General features: G+C 40.0%; 1 protein-coding gene across 1 annotated transcript in view; it reads left to right on the top strand.

Moving 5' to 3' along the window:
- LOC132816926 (protocadherin Fat 3-like) overlaps positions 1 to 24,831 on the top strand; it is a 575,577-nt gene that overhangs the window by 494,363 nt on the left and 56,383 nt on the right. Inside the window, exons 18-21 of the mRNA XM_060826951.1 lie at positions 7,510 to 7,707; positions 9,019 to 9,817; positions 11,347 to 11,481; positions 20,477 to 20,634. Of these exons, the coding sequence (XP_060682934.1) occupies positions 7,510 to 7,707; positions 9,019 to 9,817; positions 11,347 to 11,481; positions 20,477 to 20,634 (1,290 nt within the window). The remainder of the gene's footprint in view (positions 1 to 7,509; positions 7,708 to 9,018; positions 9,818 to 11,346; positions 11,482 to 20,476; positions 20,635 to 24,831) is intronic.

The following is a 24,831-nucleotide window of genomic DNA, read 5'->3' as shown; positions in this document are numbered from 1 at the left end:
GGAACGTTTCAGGGAACACCTCTGGGACACCCGTACCAACCAACCCAACCGCCCCGTGGCTGAACACTTTAATTCCCCCTCCCGCTCCGCCAATGACATGCAGGTCCTTGGCCTCTACCATCACCAGACCCTGGCCCCACGACGCCTAGAGGAAGAGCACCTCATGTTCTGCCTAGGAACCCTCCATCCACATGGGATGAACTCAGCTTCCTCCAGCTTCCTCATTTCCCCCTCCCGCCCCCCCCCCCCACACCTTATCTCAGTCCCAACCCTCGGATTCAGCACCGCCTCTTGCCTGCAATCTTTTTCCCGACCTCTCCGCCCCCATCCCCCCTCCGGCCTATCATCCTCACCCTCACCTCCTTCCACCTATCGTATTCCCAGCGCCCCTCCCCCCTACCTTTTATCTCAGCCCGCTTGGTACACCAGCCTTATTCCTGAAGAAGGGCTTATGCCCGAAACGTCGATTCTCCTGCTCCTCGGATGCTGCCTGGCTTGCTGTGTTTTTCCAGCACCACATTTTTCAACTCTACCAACTGAACCTGCAAGTTTACCTTAAGAGAATTCTGCACTATGACTCCCAAGTCCCTTTGCACATCAGATTTCTGAATTTTCTTCCCATTTTAAAAATAGTCCATGCCTCTATTCTTCCTATCAAAGTGTTTGACCTCCTACTTTCCCATGTTGTATTCCATCTGCCACTTCTTTGCCCACTCTCCTAACCTGTCCAAATCCGTCTGCAGCCTCCTCAATGGTACATGTCCCACCATTGTATCATCTGCAAACTAAACTAGAATGCCATCCATTCCTACATCTAGATCATTAATGTATAAAATGAAAAGTTGTTGTCCCAGCACTGACCCTTGGGGAACATCACGAGTCACTGGCTGCCATCCTGAGAAGGATCCTTTTTAACCTCTCACTCTGCTTTCTGTCAGACAGCCAATCTTGTATCTATGCTAGTATCTTGCCTCTAACACCATGGGACTCAACTTACTCAGCAGCCTCCTGTGTGCCACCTTGTCAAAGGCCTCCTGGAAGTCGAGGTAGATAACATTCATTGGCTCTCCTTGGCCTAATCTGCTCATTATCTCCTCAGACATAACCTCCACTTGATGAAACCACACTGACTTTGCCCTATTTTGCCATGCATTTTCAAGTATTCGAAAATCTCATCTTTCACAATGGACTCCAAAATCTTACAAATGAACAAAATCACACTAATCGGCCTGTAATTTCCTGCAGTTTGTTTTACTCCCTTCTCAAACAGGAGGGTTACATTAGTGATTTTCCAGTCCTCTGGTTCCCTTTATGACTCCAGTGATTCCTGAAAGATTGCCATTAACGCCTTCACTATCTCTTCAGCTATCTCCTTTGGAACCCTGGGGTATAGTCCATCATGTCCAGTTGATTTATCCACCTTCAGCCTTCCAGTTTTTTTTTTCTTGGTGATGGCCACCATCCTCACCTCTGCCCCCTGACTCTCTTGTATGTTTGGGATGTAACCTATGTATAAAGACGCTGTTCCTTTAACAGGGTTAGATTGTCCTTGGTTTTTTCAGAGAGTTTGTAAACACAGGTTTCAAAAGTCTGAGCTTAAGTGGATTTTAGGGCTAATTTGTTTACAGGTAACAGATACTGCCTCAAGCAGAAGGCTTTCAAGTTAAAGAAAACACTATAATGAAAGGGAACTGGCCTGTTCTCGCAGCTCAGCTATTCTTTGTTTGGTTTTAATGGAGCTGTGTGTGTGTGTGAGAGAGAGAGAAAGAAGAAAGACTGCAGGACCCTCTCTCTGTGACTTCATTCCTGTAAGAACTTGTGTTTCATTTTACCTTTTGTGTCAAGGGGTATTTATGGCGATTGTTGCAAGCATTTTAGCACAGCATCATTATGTTGGGATAGCCTGTTGGGTGTTCAGATAGGATAAGTTATTCAGTATTCTGTTTTCTGTTCTTTGTGTTTCATTCAGTAATCTTGTAAATAAATTCTGTTTGGTTTAAAACTAAGTAGTCTGGCCAGCTGATTCTCTCCTGGAATATCCACTGTACACCTGCTTTAAGTCAGATAACAAAGTTAGGGCCTAGACTACCTTTTTGAAATGTTTTGAGGGATCTAGCTTGGCCCATAACACATGTCTTCCATTGTGAAGACTGGTATAAAGTACTTATTCGCTTGCACAGCCATTTCTTTAGTCCCCATTACAACTTTTCCCAGCATCGTTTCCCAGTATCCCAATACCCACTTTTGCCTGTCTTTTGTCCTCTATGTATCTAAAGAAACTCTTGCAATCTTCTTTTATATTACTGGCTAACTTACCCTCATATTTAATCTTCTCCCTCCTTATTTCTCTTTTTCTATTGTCCTCTGTTGGTCTTCATAGGCTTCGCAATCCTCTGGCTTTCAACTGCTCTTTGCTGCATTAAATGCTTTCTCTTTTGCCTTTATCTGGATCGGTTTCTGGAAGCAAACCTGAGCAAGAAGAATTTTAGTCCATCTGGTGGGAAATTTTCCCAGTAGGTTCTCTGATACCGCTTTAATTGCCTTGCCAAAGGGAAAAAAAATCAGGAGGGGATATGTGGTTTATTAGCAGAGTACCAGTTGTCATCTTGATAAAAACCATCAAAGGGGTCATTCAGTAGCCAGACACCCCAAAACCCCCATTAACAACTGCAGAATGGTGGGAACTGGCACTTAACTGGTCACTTAAAGTTTCAGTTGCCCTCAAGGACAGGCTGATACTTGATAACTGCTTTGCCACTGTTAAAATATGACATTTTTGACTCATCAATGTTCCCTCCTCCTCCAATAAGCATTTGGCCAGCATTTTTGCATTAGCAGTGGGGAAAAGGCTTCATGCCTAAAGTTCATGCTTAAATCTCAAATCTTTGCACCAGTATTCCATAACTGACTCTTCTTTATTATTTTCAATTCTGTCTGCCATAATGTTGTAACACCTGAAAATGGGGAGAAAGTGAGAAGTGCAGATGCTGGAGATCAGAGTCGAGAGTGTGGTGCTGGAAAAGCACAGCAGGTCAGGCAGCATTCGAGGAGCAGGAGAATCTACGTTTCAGGCATAAGCCCTTCATCAGCAAAATCATTTTGCTGATGAAAGGCTTTTGCCCAAAATGTTGATAATCCTGCTCCTTGGATGCTGCCTGACATGCTTTGCTTTTCCAGCACCACATACGCGACACTTGAAAATATCAAAGTATAATTTATGTTCCTGGTTCCAAATAACTTATACAGCACATAGATAGCTGTGGCCACAGCAGTGGAGGAGCTCCTTCATATCAGTAAAGTTTTACTACACCCCACTAGATCATCCTCTTTTCAATCTCCCCATAAACCTTTGTATATGTTTTATGGTTTTTGTACCATGTTGGGTAACTACTTGTATTGCAAGGTTTCAATAGCCTTGTTAATATATATCGTACATCACACCCACCAACTTTATGACCAACAAGATTCATCAGTTACTGAGAATGTTTCTTTGACTGAATCTATTGTCATTCAATTATCTGAATGTCTTATTTTATGACATGAATGTTTTATTAGCTTCTGCATTAGTGGTGCGGGAAGAGCTCAGCAGTTCAGGCAGCATCCAAGGAGCAGCGAAATCGACGTTTCGGACAAAAGCCCTTCATCAGGAATAAAGGCAGTGAGCCCGAAGCGTGGAGCTAGAGGAGGGTGGGGGTGGGGAGAAAGTAGCATAGAGTACAATCGGTGAGTGGTGGAGGGGATGAAGGTGATAGGTCAGGGAGGAGAGGTTAGAGTGGATAGGTGGAAAAGGAGATAGGCAGGTAGGACAAGTCCAGACAAGTCTCTGACCTATCACCTTCATTCCCTCCCCCACTCACCCATTGTACTCTATGCTAATTTCTCCCCATCCCCACCCTCCTCTTATCTCTGCACGCTTCAGGCTCACTGCCTTTATTTCTGATGAAGGGCTTTTGCCCGAAATGTCGATTTCGCTGCACTTTGGATGCTGCCTGAACTGCTGTGCTCTTCCAGCACCACTAATCCAGAATCTGGTTTCCAGCATCTACAGTCATTGTTTTTACCCTGTTTTATTAGCTGCCTGTTGCCATGTAGAATCCTGCATCATTCCTCCTTAGCACTAAAAAGCAATCAGTATCTCAATATGTTGACCTCACCTATGTCACCATTGATCAAAGTCTGTGTAAAACAGCATTTTTCTGGAACTAATCAGGTTGGGCAGTATCTGTGGGGAAAGAACAAAGTCAATGTTTAAGTCTGCTTTCTTCAGAACTTTCAGAAGTTAGAAATGTAAGGCTTTAACCAAGGAGAGTATGGAAAAAGAACAAATATGTAACTGTGATAATGCTTCACAGTATGTAATTATACCAAAAGGTATGAGTGACTGTGTTCATGTCCAGTATAACTCTACTTGGAAATCTGAAGAAAGGTCATAATGGAGTCAAACTTAACTCTATTTGCTCTTCATAAAAGCTGGTTGACGTGCTGAATCTTTCCACTCTGTTTTAATTTCAGGTTTCCAGAATCCACTGGGTTTTGCTTCTGTTATGTACCAATCTCTGTATTTGACTGTTGCTTATCAGCACATAAGATGTTGCGAAACTTGAAAGGGTTCAGAAAAGATTTCCAAGGATGTTGCTAGGGTTGGAGGATTTGAGCTATAGGGAGAGGCTGAACAGGCTGGGGCTGTTTTCCCTGGAGCATCGGAGGCTGAGGGGTGATCTTATACAGGTTTACAAAATTAAAAGGGGCGTGGATAGGATAAATAGACAAAATCTTTTCCCTGGGGTCAGGGAGTCCAAAACTAGAGGGCATAGGTTTAGGGTGAGAAGGGAAAGATTTAAAAGAGACTTCAGGGGCAACCTTTTCACGCAGAGGGTGGTACGTGTATGGAATGAGCTGCCAGGGGATGTGGTAGAGGCTGGTGCAATTGCAATATTTAAGAGGCATTTGGATGGTATATAAATAGGAAGGGTTTGGAGGTATATGGGCCGGGTGCTGGCAGGTGGGACTAGATTGGGTTGGGATATCTGGTCGGCATGGACAGGTTGGACCGAAGGGTCTGTTTCCATGCTGTACATCTCTATGACTCTAATAGCTTTTAACTTCAGTCTCCTTTCCACCTGCACCATTCTTTCTTTATCTTTCTCCAAATTTCTGATATTTTCTCTGTATCTTGGCTTATTGCCATCTATGCATGAAAATTAATATTTCTAAATTGACTAAAGGCTATCTTATCTCTTAACTATGCTAAGTCTCAAAACTTGTGCTAAACTGGGAAGTTGGAACACTTCTTTCTTCCTAATCTTTCTAAATCTCGTGGTGGATGTAAATTTTCTCCCTAAATTGTTCATTATATGGCACCGGATGTGAGTTGCTTATCAGTCCTGATTCTCTGTTGGGCTCACTGGACAGTAAGTTGGATGTTTGCATTCCATGCAGACTTTGTGCAGGCTGAAGCAGGTTCCGTGGTTGCTTGCTTCTTTATTCAATGAAACCTTGTTAAGATATTTTCCATATGCAGGGACATTGCCATCAGGGTCTCTTTCTAGTTAAGCATTCAGATATTCTTGATTTGGAGGTGCCAGTGTTGGACTGGGTGTACAAAGTTAAAAAAACACACAACACCAGGTTATAGTCCAACAGGTTTAATTGGAAGCACTAGCTTTCAGAATGCTGGTCCTTCATCAGGTGGTTGTGAGGTAGCATTTTTTCAATGTTGCCTCCTCTTCAACTCATGCTATGCAGTGTTTAGGAAAGTTAATGCCTCTGAAGTTGCACTAACATTTTAGGAATATGGTTTATCACTGGCAATGGTTTTTAGGCAGTTCAGCAAAATGATAGACCAGATGTTGTGATGTTAATGGGAATCCCCATATCTGCTTTGTGGACCATTGTTAATTTCCAGAGTCTCAGACAACTGTTCAGCTGTAAGGACTTAGTAAAGATCTTGACAATCACAGCCACTATTTCATCCAATGTCTCAATAAACATTTTCCCAGAAGATCTGTCTCATTTTGTATACATCAAAACGGTGATCAGTATGTCTTTTTCCGAGTGTTGTTTGTTATTTACTTTTTTATTCCCCTTTGGATAGTGAAGGTTTTTTTTGTTCCCTGGGTCCTTGCTCACATGCTTGGATTTCTGCAGCTGTAATTATATATTGGGTAAAGCAATCTCTATAGTGTCAATTCAAATCTTGAAACAATTCTAATTATGCAAAGTAATACTACACTCTTTTTTTCCAGTTTTAATGAAAAAGTTAGTACTTTGCTGTAAGCAGTGTAGAGGATATTTTAAGATCTTCAGTCTGTGGATCTGATGCCAGAATCATTTGATCTTTTGGTCCTCATAACTTCTCTGCAATAAATATTGATCTACATTTCATCACTGTCCTGTGTTAGTTAGCAAAGCTTGGTCTGTGGATGATTGATGTATTTATGGCCTTGCATAGATCATGTTTTAATACAGGTTGCTCCTGGTTATATTTTTAATCATTGAGTTGTTTGAGGGTGTTTCATGGTGATGCCTAGCAAGGTTTCTTACTGTATGTTTCCTAACGCATCTCATTAATTACCTACCACACACTATGGTTGCTCCTCAAGGTCCCCGCTCCCCCAAGAAGGGAAAGGTGAAAATGTATGTTCGTGCTGAACTATAAATTTACAATAATATCTTTGAAATCTGTGAAAGTCTTTTTCTGCTAATGATTTTTGACATATAAAACACATTTTGGAGTTTTAAAAAAGGTATTTAATCATTTCAAAAGATCTTACCTATGTCAACCCATACCCCTCCATGCATCCCTAATGATCCTTCATGTCCTGCATGGCAACTTATGCTCCTCCACTTATCCCAGTATTCCTTCATCCCAATTCTTCTTCAAACACTTCATGCCAACCAAAGGTACTTCCATGTCCGCGACATACACTGCATACAGAATGAATTATCCCTATAGTAACAATGACATACATGAAAAAGAAAAATAAGCTGCTTATCTTACAGTCCTATAAAAGCATCAATTATCACAAGTAGCAGAAACTATAAGCACGTGAAGCCTCTTTACCCAATGTAAATAAAAGATGTAAGCAAAAGAGCCATCAATAAGTTTTTTTTAAACTTTGGATCTAACTGTCTGGACTCTCAGGCAAGAATATATGGCAAGAACAAAAGTCCCGTTCTTGTGGGCACTGTGTGCAGAGGTGGGTGCATTGTGCCAAGAAATTTCAACTTCAGCTTTCCGCCTCTTTGATGAAAATCCAGCCCGATCTCACTTTCCTTGTTAGACTGATGAATGAGATTAATACTGGAATAAATATCCTTTTTGCATCTTTATACATATCATACTGTTGACAACTTAAAATTTAAAACAATGCAACATATTTATGTTAGTATGAAGTTCCATTATTTTTCAGAGTCTTGAAGATTTTTTTTAAATAAAAACAAATTTATTTCTTATGCTGATATCGTCATCACTGAATTGACATATACATTCACCTCTCGTGTTTAAAGGAAAATAAATCTGTGGGCACCAATATCCTGCAACTTTCAGTGACTGACAAAGATTCTTCCCATAATGGGCCTCCATTCACATTCACGATAGTAGCTGGAAATCATGGGAAAGAATTTGTTTTAGATCAACATGGAGTTCTGAGATCTGCAATTGTGTTTAAACAGAGGGATGCAACAGAATACCTTCTGCATGTGCAGGTAAGAGATTGCGCCAGTCTTATGCTTTTATTCCTACAGTAAGGTCATTCCACATTTGTTTTGTTCAAAAGTGTGAATGCTGTCTGAATTCCAGGTATCTTTGATGTAAAAGAAGAAAGGACGTGCATCAAATAAGCATTTGTTTTCATAGATTCAGGTTCTTTGCAGACAATATTTTTCTCAACAGAATCTTCTCTACTGAATACCATGGGTTGCCTATTAGAAGAAGCCAATTCAAAGCACAATATATTTTTCTGTCCTGAAACATAGATAATCAGCTTGTTTTATAGTGTACAAAGGTTAAAAGAACTTTTCATTTTACTGATGCTGTTATAGTTGGCCCAGTGCACAATTTAAAGTGCAATTGATAACAAATTGGATGATGCTGGTTTTGAAATTGTAGCATTTGTTCATTTATAATGATGACATTTATTCAGTTGTAAAGAAGTTTGATCTGGTTCCTAAATCTGTTTTTTCGGGTGGTTTATTTCCTTCAGTCAACTAAGATAACAAATTAATTTGATTTTAAAGAGAGAAATGGTAACCCAGACAATGGCAACAGTAAGATATAACTTTTCAATCAAACTCTGTTCTGAAATTGTAAATTCATAAGTTATGAAGTAAGAATGATTTATGGTCAACACATATGGTATGGGAATGTATTTACTACTGCTCCCACATTGAGTACAACTGGACAATTTAGAAGTATTTTGATGATTTTGTTGAATTTGTATCTTACCAATGTAAGAATAAGAACAAATTTTAAAATGAATACTTGGAGGGAGAGACAGAATCACGGTGTCATTTGTGTGTTTCCCCTTTGATATCAATGAAGAAACCTGAATGGAATTTACAGGTAGAATCTGGAAACACGGTCTGTTCCATTTCAGAAAGCCAGGCAGGAAAAGATAGAATTAGAGTTTATCTTTACACACTGCTTCATATACATTTATTAACAGATATATGCATTAATTCCATGCACCTCCCAATCATGCCAGACTGCTGAGTTGCTCCAGCATTTTATTTTTAATCACATCTGTTCCATTTTTGGGAGCAATACGAATTCCCAATTTATGCTCACTTCCTCCAAGAAACACAATTCATGTGAATTATTTTGGCCTTTGGAGAATCTATATAATTTGCATAGTACTGGCCTGAAGCAAAAGTGCATGTTTTATTTAAACCTTAAACTTTAAACTTGAATGAGAATTTTGTTAAGAATCACAGTCTGTTCAGGTGTTTAGCCCTATTGTCAAAGCTGTTTTACAGACTAAAAATGCATATGTTTGTTGTTTGTTCACAATATGACAGGCTCAGGACTCTGGCAAGCCACCACTGTCATCATCCACCTATATTCTTGTTCATGTGATTGAAGAAAGCATTCATAAGCCAACTGCTATTCCACTTGAAATTTTTATTTCCACAATGGAAGATGAGTTCCAAGGAGGTGTAATTGGCAAGATCCATGCCACTGATCAAGATATGTATGACATCCTTACCTATGGTTTTAAGTCAGACCAAAGAAGTCTGTTCACTATAAATAGCCAAGATGGGAAGATTATTGCACTTGGGGGACTAGATAATGGCAATTATGTTTTGAATGTGTCTGTCAGTGATGGGCGCTTCACTGTGCCTGTTGAAGTTGTAGTTCATGTTGAGCAGGTGACTCAGGGTATGTTAAACAATGCAATAAGTATTCAATTCGAAAACATCTCTCCTGAAGATTTTGTTGGACTTCACCTCCATGGATTTAGGCAGAGCCTTCGGGACATTATTGCTGCCCAAAACCAAGACACCCTTCATATCATTAGTATTCAGCCAGTTGCAGGCACGCAGCAACTTGAAGTTTTCTTGGCAGTGCAAATGTATAGAAATGGGTTCTACCGATCTTCTTATTTGATTCAGAAGCTTCGTAATGCAAAAAAGGACCTAGCAAGTGGCCTCCGTATTTCCACTATAATGGATAAGAGCTGCTCTGATGAGGAATGCAAAGAACGGTATTGTGAGCAGATGACAGCTGCAGAATCACAATCCATGATGACCTACAGCACTGCAAGGATTAGCTTTGTGTTCCCCAGACATTTTAGGGATGCAGCTTGCACTTGCAATGGTGAGTAGTACCAGAAGATGGAAAGTTCTCCAAGTAGCATTTTTGAAACTATCCAATCAGTATAATTTTAAAAAGGCAAAGTATTCTGACAGTTATCTAAATTTTTATCTGGTAATTTCTATGTTGTTATAAAATTCTTGGTATCATGTATTGTAAAGTTTAATGTTTTCAATAGACATTTGTCTTATAGTTGCAGCATTTAAACATGTGAATAGAACATTTTTTAATCAAGCAATAAAGTTTATTGTTAAATGCTGCTAAAAATTCAATGAAATAATTGCAGACATGCCTTCTCACTTGAGCCCATTTTGTGACACAACTTGGCTGAAAAACAAGGGGACATATAGCTTGAAAAATAGTTTTTGCTCCTATGAATGCTACAATTTATTTATTTATAGGTAACACAGTAGAATTTCTATTTTGTGAATTGTCCAGTTACTGCATAAATTCATTTGCTCATTACCAATCTTTACATTAATTAAACAATGTGCTATGATGTTCAATAAAAAAAATAACCAAAGGCCACATTAAGTAATGGAGGTTCTCCACCTGGAATCAAATTCTGCTCCTCTTCTATACCATGGTGATGAACACTTTATGGATGTGACAGGAGATACAAAAATACCAGCAACAAATTAAAAAAAAAAATTCTGCTCATTTAAGTGCTTCAACGACATGTAATTGAAACAGCCAAATTTTTTTTTTTGGTAGTGGAACATTTTTAATCATTATCAGCCATCTCCTCTAAATAACTCTAATTTTAAGTTGCTGAAATTCACTTCTTAAAAGGAGCTGTAAAGTTGTTTTGCTAACTTATTGGGATGCTTTAATAAGTTTCTTCTTAAATGAAAACCAAAATCAAATTTCGAAGCTTAAAACAAATCTTTTAGTATTCTTGCACCCAAAGAGCCAGCCTAATTTTAAAGCCTCATTGAAGGCCTTCAAATGAGCACAATTAGCAGGAATTCTCAGTGTGATTAATTCACCATGGGGCAGACCAGTTTATGGATAGGGTCTGCTTTCAGCAAGAGGTTTTTAAAACTAACACAAAATACCTTAGAAACATATAGTGTTGAACATAAATTGCAGTTACAATTCTGCAATCTTTTTGTGTCAATATTCTTATTTTGGTTGAAATATGTCATAAAAACAAATGTAATTGAGTAGAAACTATGCCATTGTATATTTGTTGTTTACAGCAGCTTATTAGTGTTTTGACTGAGTCTGCAAAAGATACATGTGTCTCGAGCATAAGGCATGAGTAGTTTTCTGCAGCAGCAATTTTACCTTTCTCATTCCCAACCTTAATCAGGGCAGATAGTTCAGAACCTGATGTTTAGGCCCTAATGTGCCTCAACAAGACCAAGATCAAACCTGGTAAATCCAACATATAATTTGTTCATAATTTAGGAAAGAATGATTTTGGTTGAAATAATTTTTTCTCTAATTTAGGATCATATCTATTTACAATCTCAGTGAAAAATTGAATAAAAATATTGCCATAATTTGTTTCTTCATTTTTGTGGCAGGTGACATCTGTCCTGTTGTTTCTGATGCTTGCCAAGAGAAACCTTGCCCAAATGACATGCATTGTGTTCGAGGTGGTGTAGGACAAGGACCATATACCTGTCAGTGTCCACCAGGAAATTTGGGAAAATGTTCAGGTAAAGAAGACCTCTGTGTACATCTCAGTTTAGAAAACATATCAACAGTTGATTCTTGAATTAATTTCCGTTAATTAATAAAGTGTGGAACCGCTATGTGCATTAGTTAAAACATCATCAACATCTGTTATGACCAGGTGAGGAGGGGCGAATTGGCTCTCTGCTTTTAGCTAGAGACAAAAAAAAACTGCAGAGGCTGGAATCTGAAGTAGACAGGCAGGAAGCTGGAAGAAAACAGCAAGCATCAGCAGGTGGACGATTCGATGTTTCGGATGGTTAGCCTTCTTCAGGAACAGTCCTGAAGAACTGGAAAAGCACAGCAGGTCAGGCAGCATCCGAGGAGCAGGACAGAGTCAACATTTTGAGCATAAGCTCTTCATCAGGAATTCCTGATATAAGAGCTTATGCCCAAAACATCGACTGTCCTACTCCTTGGATGCTATGCGTTTCCAGTGCCACAATTGTTGGCTCTATTCCTTTACCTGGCTCATTACTTTCTAAGTTGGGTAATATGCAGTTAACACAATTATTTCTGCCCTTATTATCTTGTGTAATTTATTCATAAAAATGTAGATTAGATAGAAGATGCATGCTTGGATTATAATACCTTTTGAAAGTGCACAAGTCGCAGATTAGTTTCACAATTGGGTATAGTTGTACAAGGTTTGTAAAGGTTTGTAGCTCAGGTTGAGGTTTAGGGTGTAGGTTTGCTCACTGAGCTGTAGGTTTGATATCCAGACGTTTTACTACCTGGCTAGGTAACATCATCAGTGGCGACCTCCAAGTAAAGTGAAGCTGTTGTCTCCTGCTTTCTATTTATATGTTTGTCCTTTAGATTAGATTACTTACAGTGTGGAAACAGGCCCTTCGGCCCAACAAGTCCACACTGACCTGCCGAAGCGCAACCCACCCATACCCCTACATTTACCCCTTACCTAACACTACGGGCAATTTAGCATGGCCAATTCACCTGACCTGCACATCTTTGGACTGTGGGAGGAAACCGGAGCACCCGGAGGAAACCCACGCAGACACGGGGAGAACGTGCAAACTCCACATCCATTGTCCTGGATGGGGTTGCTGGGGTTTGTGGTGATGTCATTTCCTGTTCATTTTTTGAGGGGTTGATAGATGGTATCTAGATCTGTGTTTGTTTATGGCGTTGTGGTTGGAGTGCCAGGCCTCTAGGAATTCTCTGGCATGTCTTTGCTTAACCTGTCCCAAGATCGATGTGTTGTCCCAGTCGAAATGGTGTTTTTCTTTTACAACCCATGGACAAAACCAAAAGTCATCTACAAAATTCCATGCAAGGACTGCCACAAACACTACGTACGACAAACAGGAAGAAAGTTAGCCACCAAGATACACGAACACCAGCTAGCCACAAAAAGACACAGCCCTCTCTCCCTCGTAGCCCTACACACGGATGAAACAAAACTCCATTTCCACTGGGACAAAACATCTATCCTGGGACAGGCTAAGCAAAGACATGCCAGAGAATTCCTAGAGGCCTGGCACTCCAACCACGATGCCATAAACAAACACATAGATCGATATACCATCTATCAACCCCTCAGAAAACGAACAGGAAATGACATCACCACAAACCCCAGGAACCCCATCCAGGGCAAACATATAAATAGAAAGTAGGAGACAACAGCTTTGCTTCATAAGGGAAAGACAATGGAACGATGACATGCCGCAACCCAAAGGACTAGCCACACTACCATACATCAAGAGCATTTCCGAACTGACAGCCAGACTGCTGCGACCACTAGGACTCATAACAGCACACAAACCAACAGCTAGTCTCAGACAACAACTCACCAGGACAAAGGACCCAATACTCAGCATGAGCAAAACCAACGTAGTGTACAAAATCCCATGCGAGGACTGCACAAAACACTACATAGGACAAACAGGAAGACAGCTAACAATCCGCATCCACAAACACCAACTAGCCACGAAACGACACGACCAGCTATCCTTAGTAGCCACACACACAGATGACAGACAACATGAATTCGATTGGGACAACACTACTATTATAGGGCAAGCCAAATAGAGAACAGCCGGGGAATTCCTGGAGGCATGGCACTCATCCACTGATTCTATCAACAAACACATGGACCTAGACCCAATATACTGGCCACTGCAGCGGACAGCAACTGACGACTGAAAGCGGCGGAGACAAGCCACTATAAATGCCAGAGGAAACATCACAGAAGCACTTCAGAGGAGGCTCCCAAGCACTGAGGATGTCACCTAGAAAGGGGACAAAAAGTTTGCAACAAAAACTCCCAGCTGGGCGAACAGAACCACATCGTTAAGCCATTAATTAGCTTGGGGTAGAATTGTGTATCCCATCTGCAGGAGCTACTGGAAAATGAAAAGTCTGGCTGTTCTCCAGTCCCAACAGTGCCACCTGGAGTGGAGGTCACCAATGAGACAAGAAGTGGTTCCTCTTGCCGAGGGGCCAAGAACCTGAACTTAAAAAGTTAAATCCAAGGTGGTGTTGATTCCAATATGGGTGAAAAGGTGACTGTCAGAGAAAGCAATTGGAAACACTTATGGTGGGAGGGGGTATAGGAGGCACCTACCTAATGACAAGTCTTCATTGGGCACAGGATTTCCCTGACAGCCCAAATATCTAGCCAGAGCACTACCTCTGTGAGTAAAATACAGTATGGCATGGGAGGGTGCCCTTAAATGGCCAATTAAGGGTCTCAGTTGGCCCATAACTGAGTGGCCGAACTGGCTTCTCAGTCATAGAACAACAAAGAGAATAAGGAACAAAGAAAACTTACAGCCCAGGAACAGGCCTTCGGCCCTCCAAGCCTGAGCTGATCTAAATCTACTGTCTAAACCTGTCGCCCAATTCCTAAGCATCTGTATCCCTCTGCTCTCCACCTACTCATGCATCTGTCCAGATGCATCTTAAATGAATCTACCATGCCTGTCTCTACTACCTCTGCTGGCAATGTGTTCCAGGCACCTACAACCCTCTGTGTAAAGTACTTGTTGCGTGTATCCCCCTTAAACTTTTCACCTGTCACTTTGAAACCGTGACCTCTCGTTATTGAATCCTTCACCCTGGGAAAAAGCTTATCTCTATCTACCCTGTCTATACCCTTCATGATTTTGTAGACCTCAATCAGGTCCCCCGTCAATCTCCTTTTTTCTAATGAAAACAATCCGAACCTACTCGACCCCTCTTCATAGCTAGCACCTTCCATACCAGGCAACATCCTAAACCTTCTCTGCACCCTCTCCAAAGCGTCTGCATCCTTTTAGTAATGTGGCGGCCAGAACTGTACACAGTATTCTGAATGCAGCCGAACCAACATTGTGTACAATTTTAACATGACCTGCCAGCTCTGATATTCAATACCCCGTCTGATGAAGGCAAGCATTCCATATGCCTTTTTGACCACACTATCCACCTGTGCAGCACCTTCAGGATACAATTGACCTGAACTCCCAGATGTCTGCTCATTAACTTTTCCCAAGGCTCTTCCATTTACTGTATAATTCGCTCTAGAATTATACTTCCCAAAATGCATCACCTCACATTTGCCTGCGTTGAACTCCATCTGCCACTTCTCCGTGCAATTCTCCAATCTATCTATATTCTCCTGAATTCTTTGACAGTCCCCTGTAGATTCTGCTACTCCAACAATCTTCATGTCATCTGCAAACTTGCTGATCATACCAACAGTGCCCTCTTCCAGATCATTTATGTATATTACAAACAACAGTGGCTCCAACACTGATCCCTGCTGAACACCACTGGTCACCTTTCTCCATTTCAAGAAACTCCCTTCAACTACTACTCTCTGTCTCCTGTTGCTCAACCAGTTCTTTATCCACCTAGCTACAACACCCTGAATACCATGTGACTTCACTTTCTCCATTAGTCTACCATGGGGAACCTTATCAAACGCCTTACTAAAGTCCATCTGTATGACATTCATAGCCCTTCCTCAAAGGACTCTATTAAGTTGGTAAGGCATAATCTCCCCTGCACAAAACCATGTTGCCTATCACTGATAAGCCCATTCTTTTCTAAATATAAATGGATTTTATCCCTCAGTACCTTCTCTAGCAACTTTCCCACCACTGACGTCAGGCTCACTGGTCTGTTGTTACCCGGAATATCCCGACTACCCTTCTTGTACAGAGCAACCCTCCAGTCCTCCAGCACCTCACCTGTGCTTAAAGATGCTTCAAAGATATCTGCCAGGGCCCCAGCTATTTCCTCTCTCACCTCCCTCAGCAACCTGAGATAAATACCGTCCGGTCCTGGGGATTTCTCCACCTTAATAATTTCTAGCCTACCTAACGCATCTTCACTACTTATGTCAATGTGATCCAGTTATCAAACTTCTATCTCTAATCTCAACATTCACCATGTCCTTCTCCTCAGTGAACACTGATGCAAAGTAATCATTCAGAATCTCACTCAATCTCTCAGGTTCGACACACAGCCTTCTTTCATTATCCTTTAGTCGACCAATCCTTTCTCTAGTTACCCGCTTGCTTCTTATATAGGAACAAAAGGCTCTGGGATTCTCCTTAATTCTGCTTGCTAAAGCTATTTCATGACCCCTTTTAGCCCGCTTGATTCCTCGTTTAAGACTGGTCCTACTCTTCTGATATTCCTCTAGGGCCCATTCTGTTCTTAGCTGCCTGGACCTTATGTATACTTACGTTTTCCTCTTGGTGTGTCGTACAATTTCTTCTGTCATCCATGATTCACGAATCTCACCTTTCCTATCCTTAGGCTTGTCCTGTTGAAAGCAATCCTGCACTATCTTTAACCTATCTTGGAAAGCCTCCCACATATCAAATGTGGACTTCTCTTTAAATAGCTGTGTCCAATCCACATTTCCCAGTTCCTGCCTAACTTTGATATAATTCCCTTAAGACCATTCTCATCTTTGTCTACGAGTATTCTGAAATTTGCAAAATTGTGTTCACTGTTCCCAAAGAAATCCCCCACTGCAACTTCTACAACCTGGCTTGGCTCATTCCCCAACACCAGGTCCAGTATGGCCCCTTCCCTCGTTGGACTACAAGCATACTGTTCTAGAAAACTCCTGGACGCTTCTTAGAAATTCTGCCCCATCTAGACTTCTCACACTAAGTGTATCCCAGTCAATGTTGGGAAAATTAAAATCTCCCATCACCACTACCCTGTTGACTTTACATCTTTCCATAATCTGTTTACCTATTTGTTCTTCTACCTCACGCTTACTCTTAGGAGGCCTGTAATACAGCCCCAACAATGTAACTGCGCCCTTCTTATTTCTCAGCTCCACCCATAATGCCTCACTACTCAAGTCCTCCGTAGTGTCCTCCTTTAGCACAGCCGTGATATCATCCCTGACCAGCAATGCAATTCCTTCACCCCCTTCCCCACCCTTCCTTTTACTTCCCTCCTGTCCTGTCTGAAGCGTCTATATCCTGGAACATTTAGTTGCCATTCATGCCCTTCCTTCAACTAAGTCTCTGTGATTGCAATAACTTCATATTCCCTAATACTAATCCAAGCCCTACATTCATCTGCTCTCTGCCTACTCTTCCCCTTATTAATGCTATCTTCCTGATTCTTACAGTCTCCAGTTTCCACCTCACTGGAAGGTTTATTCCTCGTGACATCTGATAGCACCAAATTTTATGACCCCTTCCTTTTAATCCATCCTTCAAAGCATCTAAAATTCTAACCTATTTGTTAGCCTACTTGACTAAAAATGCGATAATTAAAGAGATCGGAATGCTGATAGAAGAGATCTGTATCTCTGACAATAAGTTAAATGTTTTTCAATATAAATTATAAAGTGTAAATGGTAGATAAAAATACCCATTAGCTGAGAGACAATAAATTGATCATTGATTCTAAATCATGTTTGCAGAATTAAGTTTGGATATGCACCTAGAGAGATCCACCAGCAAAGTATTTGTGCCTGGCAATATTTATGGCATCTCCTATAACATAAAAACTTGATGTAGATGACATAATACTGAACGATTCATTAGATGCTTATTGTAACTCATAGAGGGTAGGTGGGGGTGTGTGTTTGTATTTTTTTATATACATATAGAAACATTAATGTCTTGGTCAGTACTAAGTTTATTTGGTTACAATCATATGCTTGCATAAACCCAACATGCTTCAAATGGCCCCAGTTAAGAAAGAGACTGAAACCTTCATATCCTCTGGTCACATGCCATAACATAGTGATATCATATGAGTTTGTCGCTTAACAATGTATTTATCGAAAGACTTCAAAGTTGTTTAAATTTAGGAAGGAGTATCATCTAAACATATCTAACTTTGGAAGTAACGGCACAATCCTTTTGGCACTCAGATGAAATAATTAGCTGCTGAGTTTTCACCTATGTTTTGAACTCCATTCTGTTGAATTTATGCTTATTATGTAGACATATAAGACAACCGTTGTTCCTACTAGAGCTCCTCCTAACAAAGCTTTGAGTTACTTAATGCAACACCCAAACCATGAGTAGTTGTTGGCTGCCTTTTCAATTGCTCGACATGGCTTTTTGACCATTCAAGTTGACGGTACAGTGTTGTTGTCTAATTGGTTGATTATTGTGGTTATACTGTGCAAATTGCTCTCGAAAGGTGGAATGAGAAATGCCTACTGTATTTTTGTGAGATCAGAACGTTCATGGAAGCAAAACTGGTGCTTACAGAAAGAGGACCATTGTGTACAAACTGAGGGGCAAGATAGCGGAAGGAGATCAGCAAACAAAAAAAAACTAAAACCGCCATGTTATGAATTAGTTTCAAGATGATTTTAATTTGAAAAGTTAGCTGTTGCTAGTTTTGGTTTGTGACCTTTTAGATTTAATATATTGAAACCTTTGATAGTTCTTCCAAAAAAATCAATCAGGGAATTATACTGTTAAGGACAAAAGAAAAGTCAGTAAATATAACATTTTCAGCACATTTTGCCTTGTCCCAATGTAATATGAAAGGAAGTTGTTCTAGCCATTACATTTGACACTGGTTAACTGCTGTTTGAGGCTCAAAGTTGGCCAGAAAAGTTCTAAAAATATTGATATTCAAATGACTTGGGAATTTTTGAGCTGCGGGTCATGTCTATCCTGTTAATCTATTGATCTCATTCTGTGCCTGTAAATGATCTATTAACTGCAATAACACCGACTGGCCTTCAGGAGATAAGGCAGATAGATTTCCTTTGGCAGAATAACCTTCTCTGCTTTACAGGGAAAATATTCCTTTAAAGGAACCCTCAATATTTCTGTTCATATCTGATGAATTCTGCTTTCTTAAAATTATGTACATTGTAAACTTCAAAAGTAAGATACATGCTGACATTTGTTCTCAAAATTCAATGATATGTTAATATTTCAATGATAATAGAGTATCATTTTTTGCCTACAAAAGTGCTGCATTTCGTAGTAATTTAGCAGATTTTGAAATATTTTGAGATGTTCAGATGTGAAATATGTTTTATAAATGCAAGTTAATTCATATTTTATCTTTTGTAATTATTATATTTGCAATGTATTTAATACATTGATCCAACTAATATTAAAATATTATTTCTACAAAATTAGTGCATTTGAGACATTAACCATTCCTAAAAATCAATACACAATATGTGAAATTACATTTGTTAATTAATGGATTCAATATATATTGACATGGCTTTTTGACCACTCAAGTTGACAGTACAGTCTGATTGTTTACTTGGTTGATTGTTGGGGTTATACTGTGCAAATTGCTCTCGAAAGTTGGAGTGAGAAATGCCTACTGTATTTTTGTGGGAGCAGAATGTTAATGGAAGCAAAACTGGTGCTTACAGAAAGAGGACCATTATGTATAAAGTGAGGGGCAAGATAGTGAAAGGAGGTCAGCAAGCAAAGAAGAAGAAAATAAATCCCATACAAATTTGTATGCCCTCTCTTGAATTAGAGTTCAATGGTTTCTGTTTCTATTTTCCCCTATCATTTTATGTTAGTTTCTCTTAAAGTTCTTTAACAAATTTTTGATTGTTTTGATGACACATTTTCAGTTAATTTGTTTTTAGGAAATTATGAACAAAATTGAAAGGTCAAAATCCATGCCGAAAACAAAACAAAACATTAGGAAACTAGTGTGAAAGCTAGCTGCTTTTCCAATGTGACATGGCTTTGATTTTTATTGGTTTCTATTTAGCTTCACCACCCAATTAAACAATAGAGTATCAGCAATTTTCAGGTTGTCTTTTTCATGTAAGTATATCAAGTTGTTCTAGGTTGTTACTGATTTCACTGCAAGGTGCTTTAAAGTATAACTTGAAGAATAATATTTATAAATATTTATAAATAATGTTATGTTTTCAAAGTTTGTGAGAACATTTGTAGCTCGGGTGCTCGTTGTTGTGGTTCTGTTCGCCGAGCTGGGAGTTTTTGTTGCAAACGTTTCGTCCCCTTTCTAGGTGACATCCTCAGTGCTTGGGAGCCTCCTGTGAAGCGCTTCTGCGCTGATTCCTCCGGCATTTATAGTGGTTTGAATCTGCCGCTTCCGGTTGTCAGTTGCTGTCCGCTGCAGTGGCCGGTATATAGGGTTTAGGTCGATGTGTTTGTTGATAGAATTTGTGGATCCACAAATTCTATCAACAAACACATCGACCTAGACCCTATATACCGGCCACTGCAGCGGACAGCAACTGACAACCGGAAACGGCAGATTCAAACCACTATAAATATCAGAGGGATCAGCGCAGAAGCGCTTCACAGGAGGCTCCCAAGCACTGAGGATGTCACCTAGAAAGGGGACGAAACGTTTGCAACAAAAACTCCCAGCTCGGCGAACAGAACCACAACAATGTTATGTTTTGTTAAAAGTGCAAATAATCACATGTTGTAATCAAATGCAATATTGAAATGCTTTCAGAATAAATGTCCCCATACGTCTTGCACAAGTGCAGTCTAATGTTTCCAAATGCTTTAATCCATTCAGGTCATGCATCCCTTAGCTTTGCTGGAAACAGCTACATTAAGTATCGGGTGGCAGAGAACAGTAAAAGAGGTGAACTGAAATTGGGGCTGCATTTGAGAACACTGCAGAGTAATGGAATAATAATGTATGCACAAGGAGACTATTGTGTCATTCTAAAGGTAAATGAACTTTATTAACACAAGTGCCTTTTTTATTGTTTATGGTTCACGCAATATTTAGGATAGTATCTTAAACTGATGGTTGCCTTTTGCGTTTCAGTGTTTAAGAACTGATCTGATTTATTACTCTCCTTGTAACATGGAGTGACTTGTTAAGTAGCTTGCTAAGTAATTGATTTCCAGGATTTTCTCTCTTTCAAGCTGGCTATTGTGATTTATACAGAAATAGTTCAGGAAGTTCTACAGTCAGAACAAATATTAGCAAAGTACTCAGGTCTTCTGTTATTTTAAGATTTGAGATAGTTGTGTTAAAGGTAATGTACAGAAATATGGTGCAAAATGTAAACATCTCTGGGAACATTAATGTGAGCAGGAATATAATTAACTTTTGCACTTTACATGCATACCAACCTAAAAATAGTTTCAGAGGAGCTAACAATCTCCAAAGAACTGACCACTCAAAAAGTAAAGGGCTTATAGCCCTTTAATAGATTTACGATATTGAACAGATTCCAGACTAGATGTGCCAATACCTTTTAAGGTTGTTACATGAGACTACAATATTTTACAATCTGGTACAAAGGTATGCACCTCACCTCCAGATTTTGGAAGATCAACTTAAAGTTTGAATCAGTTTCAGGCTACACAGATCATGCCACACCACCACAAATCAGGTGAAACATTCGAGCACATTGTGAGCAGTTGTCAAGACATAGGACGAGGGTATGAATTTACCAACGCTCACCTAGCTGAAAAGCTTCTCAAATTTTACCTATATTAAATCCTTTTGTAACACTTTTGAGCAACCAAGAAATAAAGTAATATTGAGACTCTTCAAGAAGAAGGGTACAAGTCTGAAGCAGATGTACCTTGCCAGCAGCATCTACAAGTGCTTGACTCCAGAAGAAAAGAACAGGTTCAGTGGAAAATCTAGTTCTTGAATGAGACATGTTTCACTCACCAAGACAGTGGCCAGCATTTTGTGACATATGAAACTATACGCCACAATCGGGCACTGAACTAAAATGTATAAGAATTCCAATCACCCAAAAAAACTCAAACTAAAATGCAGTTTCACAGCAGCATGTGAACCAAAAACAACTCTGTTGAAAAGGCTTCCAAAGTTCTGTCCATGCCGAATAAGTATGTCAATAAAGTCCAAAAGATAACTACAATATTGCAACCTGCAGGCCACACGGTGCTTGTGGTAACCTTAACACCCAGCATAGCTGCTGTTAGAAAAACTGAAGCTTTTACCTCCATTCCCAAGTGAAATGCTATAAAAAAATAGAAAATGGGCACTATATCATAACATTGGCACTGATGCAAGATGTTCTGTGGAAATTGGTACAGCTTGGTGCAGTCCATACAAGATAATCTCAAACCTTATAACAGTCTACCATCCCGTGCATTATATGCTAATTATAGATCCTCGGGATGAACTCTTCAAAACCTTGTGATCCATGAACTCCAAAGATTTTAGATTTTCAAGTCTATTCATTACCTAACCAACTATCACTTGTACATTTCTATTTAGCTGTAAGATGATAGAACGTTGCACCAAAAAGATGTTCAGATAAGAATCCTGCACGAGAAGAGCTTAATACCAAGTTTTCAGAAGGCAAACATTTTTCCAAGCTTAATGTCAAGAATGGATATTTGTCCAAACATATTTCCCAGAGTAACAGGAACTGATAACTTTTAGAGCAGTCTTCAGTGGGCAGCACGGTGGCACAGCGGTTAGCGCTGCTGCCTCACAGTGCCAGAGACATGGATTCAATTCCTGCCTCAGGCATCTGTCTGTGTGGAATTTGTACATTCTCCCCGTGTCTGCGTGAGTTTCCTCCGGCTGTCCCGGTTTCCTTCCATAGTCCAAAAATGTGCAGTTTAGGTGAATTGGCCATGCTAAATTGCCAGTAATGTTAAGTGAAGGAGTTAATGTAGGGGAATGGGTCTGCGTGGGTTGCTCTTTGGGGGTATGGTGTGGACTTGTTGGCCTGAAGGGCCTGGTTCCACACTGTAAGTAATCTAATCTAGCTATTGTTCACTCAGATTTCTATTTGTATTATCCATCATCAGATGTATTCTAAGAACAAATGCGTCATATCATTAAGAATCTAGTACATCATATCTGTGTCGCAGATGATATTCTGTTCTAGGAGGAAGTAAACATGAGCATGATATAACTCCCTGACTTTTACTATACTCATAGAAAGGGATAGGAGTAGATAGTATGAGAAAATATTTAATTGGGGTAAGGGGAATTACAATGCTATTAGGCAGGAACTGGGGCACCTAAATTGGGAACACATGTTCTCAGGGAAATGCACGACAGAAATGTGGGGGTTGTTTAGGGAGCACTTGCTGATGGTATTGGATAGGTTTGTTCCACTGAGGCAAGGAAAGGATGGTAGGGTTAAAGAATCTTGGGTGATAAGGGATGTGGAACATCTAGTCAAGAGAAAGAAAGAAAGAAGCTTACTTAAGGTTGAGGAAGCAAGGATCAGAACTTTAGGTTACAAGGTAGTCAGGAAGGAACTGAAGAATGGATTTAGGAGAGCTAGAAGGGCATATAGAATGCTTTAGCGGGTCGTATTAAGGATAACCCTAAGGGATTCTACACTTACGTGAGGAACAAGAGGATGGCCAGAGTGAGGTTAAGGCCAATCAGGGATAGTGGAGGGAACTTGTGCCTGGAGTTGGAGGTGGCAGGGGAGGTCCTTAATGAATACTTTGCTTCAGTATTCACTCGTGAGAGGGACCTTGATGTTTTTGAGAATAGCTTGAAACAGACTGATATGCGAGAACAGGTTGACGTTAGGAAGAAAGATGTGCTGAAAAGTTTCAAAAGCATGATGATAGATAAGTCCCCTGGGCCAGACGGGATATACTCAAGGTTACTATAGGAAGATAGATTAACCAGGGTAAATGTAGAGTAATAGGATGGGGAATTGGTCTGGGTGGGATACTCTTCGGAGGGTTGGTTTGGACTGTTTCCACACTGCAGGGATTCTATGATACCTCATCAGCTCATGTCATCAGTAGGAAAATGTTGTATTTTTTCAACAATAAAATGTGTCAAATCATGATGAGCGAAATCAACTTCTTCAGTTCTATTTGTCAACAGGTATTTGACCTCATCCTACCAAAATAAAAGATGACTTACAAAGGTTTCTCACTTGCCTTAACTTTTTATCTGCATATAATCCAAATTTTGCAACCAATGTATCTTCTTTTTGAGGTGTTCTTCTAAAAACACACAAGGTGGGAGAAAGTCACCAGCATATTCAACAATCTCTCAAACGTGCTCTATCAATCAGCAAGTGTAAACTTAAATATTATGATTCCCCCCAAGCTCACCACATTTGAAGATAAATGGATCCCAGACAGACCTTGAAACATATAGTAAAAACAAAATGATGAAGGGTCACTGGATTCAGCATTAACTCTTGTCTTACTCACTATAGATGCTGCCAGACCTGAGTTTCCCCAGCATTATCTGTTTTTGTTTTAGGCCTTGGAGCATGTCCACTACAGAATGGCAAGCCTATTGCTTTTGAATCTAAGGTCCTTATGGCAGCTCACGCTACTCAAGCATTTAAAGAGAAACTCTTCTCTAGTTTTCAGGATGCAATTGTTTACCTTTCCAGTAAGCATTTTGCTGTTCACACCAACCACAAGCTATTATAAATGACTGTCAACAACCTCACTTGAGTGTGCCTCCATTTCAACAATGTCTGCTTATGAAGATTCGAGGGTGCAGTATAGAAGTGCAATATCCACCAGCTCCCCAAATGACCAGGTTGAAGCACTCAACTGGTGAACAAAGGCATTCCTTCACAAATACCAGTGAATATTATCAAATATAAATTAGAATATAACATTAGCATCAATTTTATTTACATTTTCTGACATGGTGAGACAGATCAGATTCTGCAAGCTACATCAGATGATGAGCAGCTAGTACCACTCAAAAAAGATAACAGGTGGCCTGAACACATCCAACAAGTCCCTGAAATATTATGTTCATATTGATCATTTGGAGATGAACTAAGGCTCTCTGTGAATGGAATATTCGAGAGCAAACGAGTTGTAATTCCACACGGTCTACACCAAGCCATGCTATATCATATAGATTCAGGTCACATAGAAATGAAGAGAAAAAAAACGAGACTGGTGTGAATCCATAAATTGGTA

This window comes from Hemiscyllium ocellatum, chromosome 6, assembly GCF_020745735.1.
Source record: "Hemiscyllium ocellatum isolate sHemOce1 chromosome 6, sHemOce1.pat.X.cur, whole genome shotgun sequence".
In the NCBI taxonomy this organism is placed as follows: Eukaryota; Metazoa; Chordata; class Chondrichthyes; order Orectolobiformes; family Hemiscylliidae; genus Hemiscyllium; species Hemiscyllium ocellatum.
Note: the sequence above shows the minus strand (reverse complement) of the source record. Positions and strands in the feature narration are given on the sequence as shown.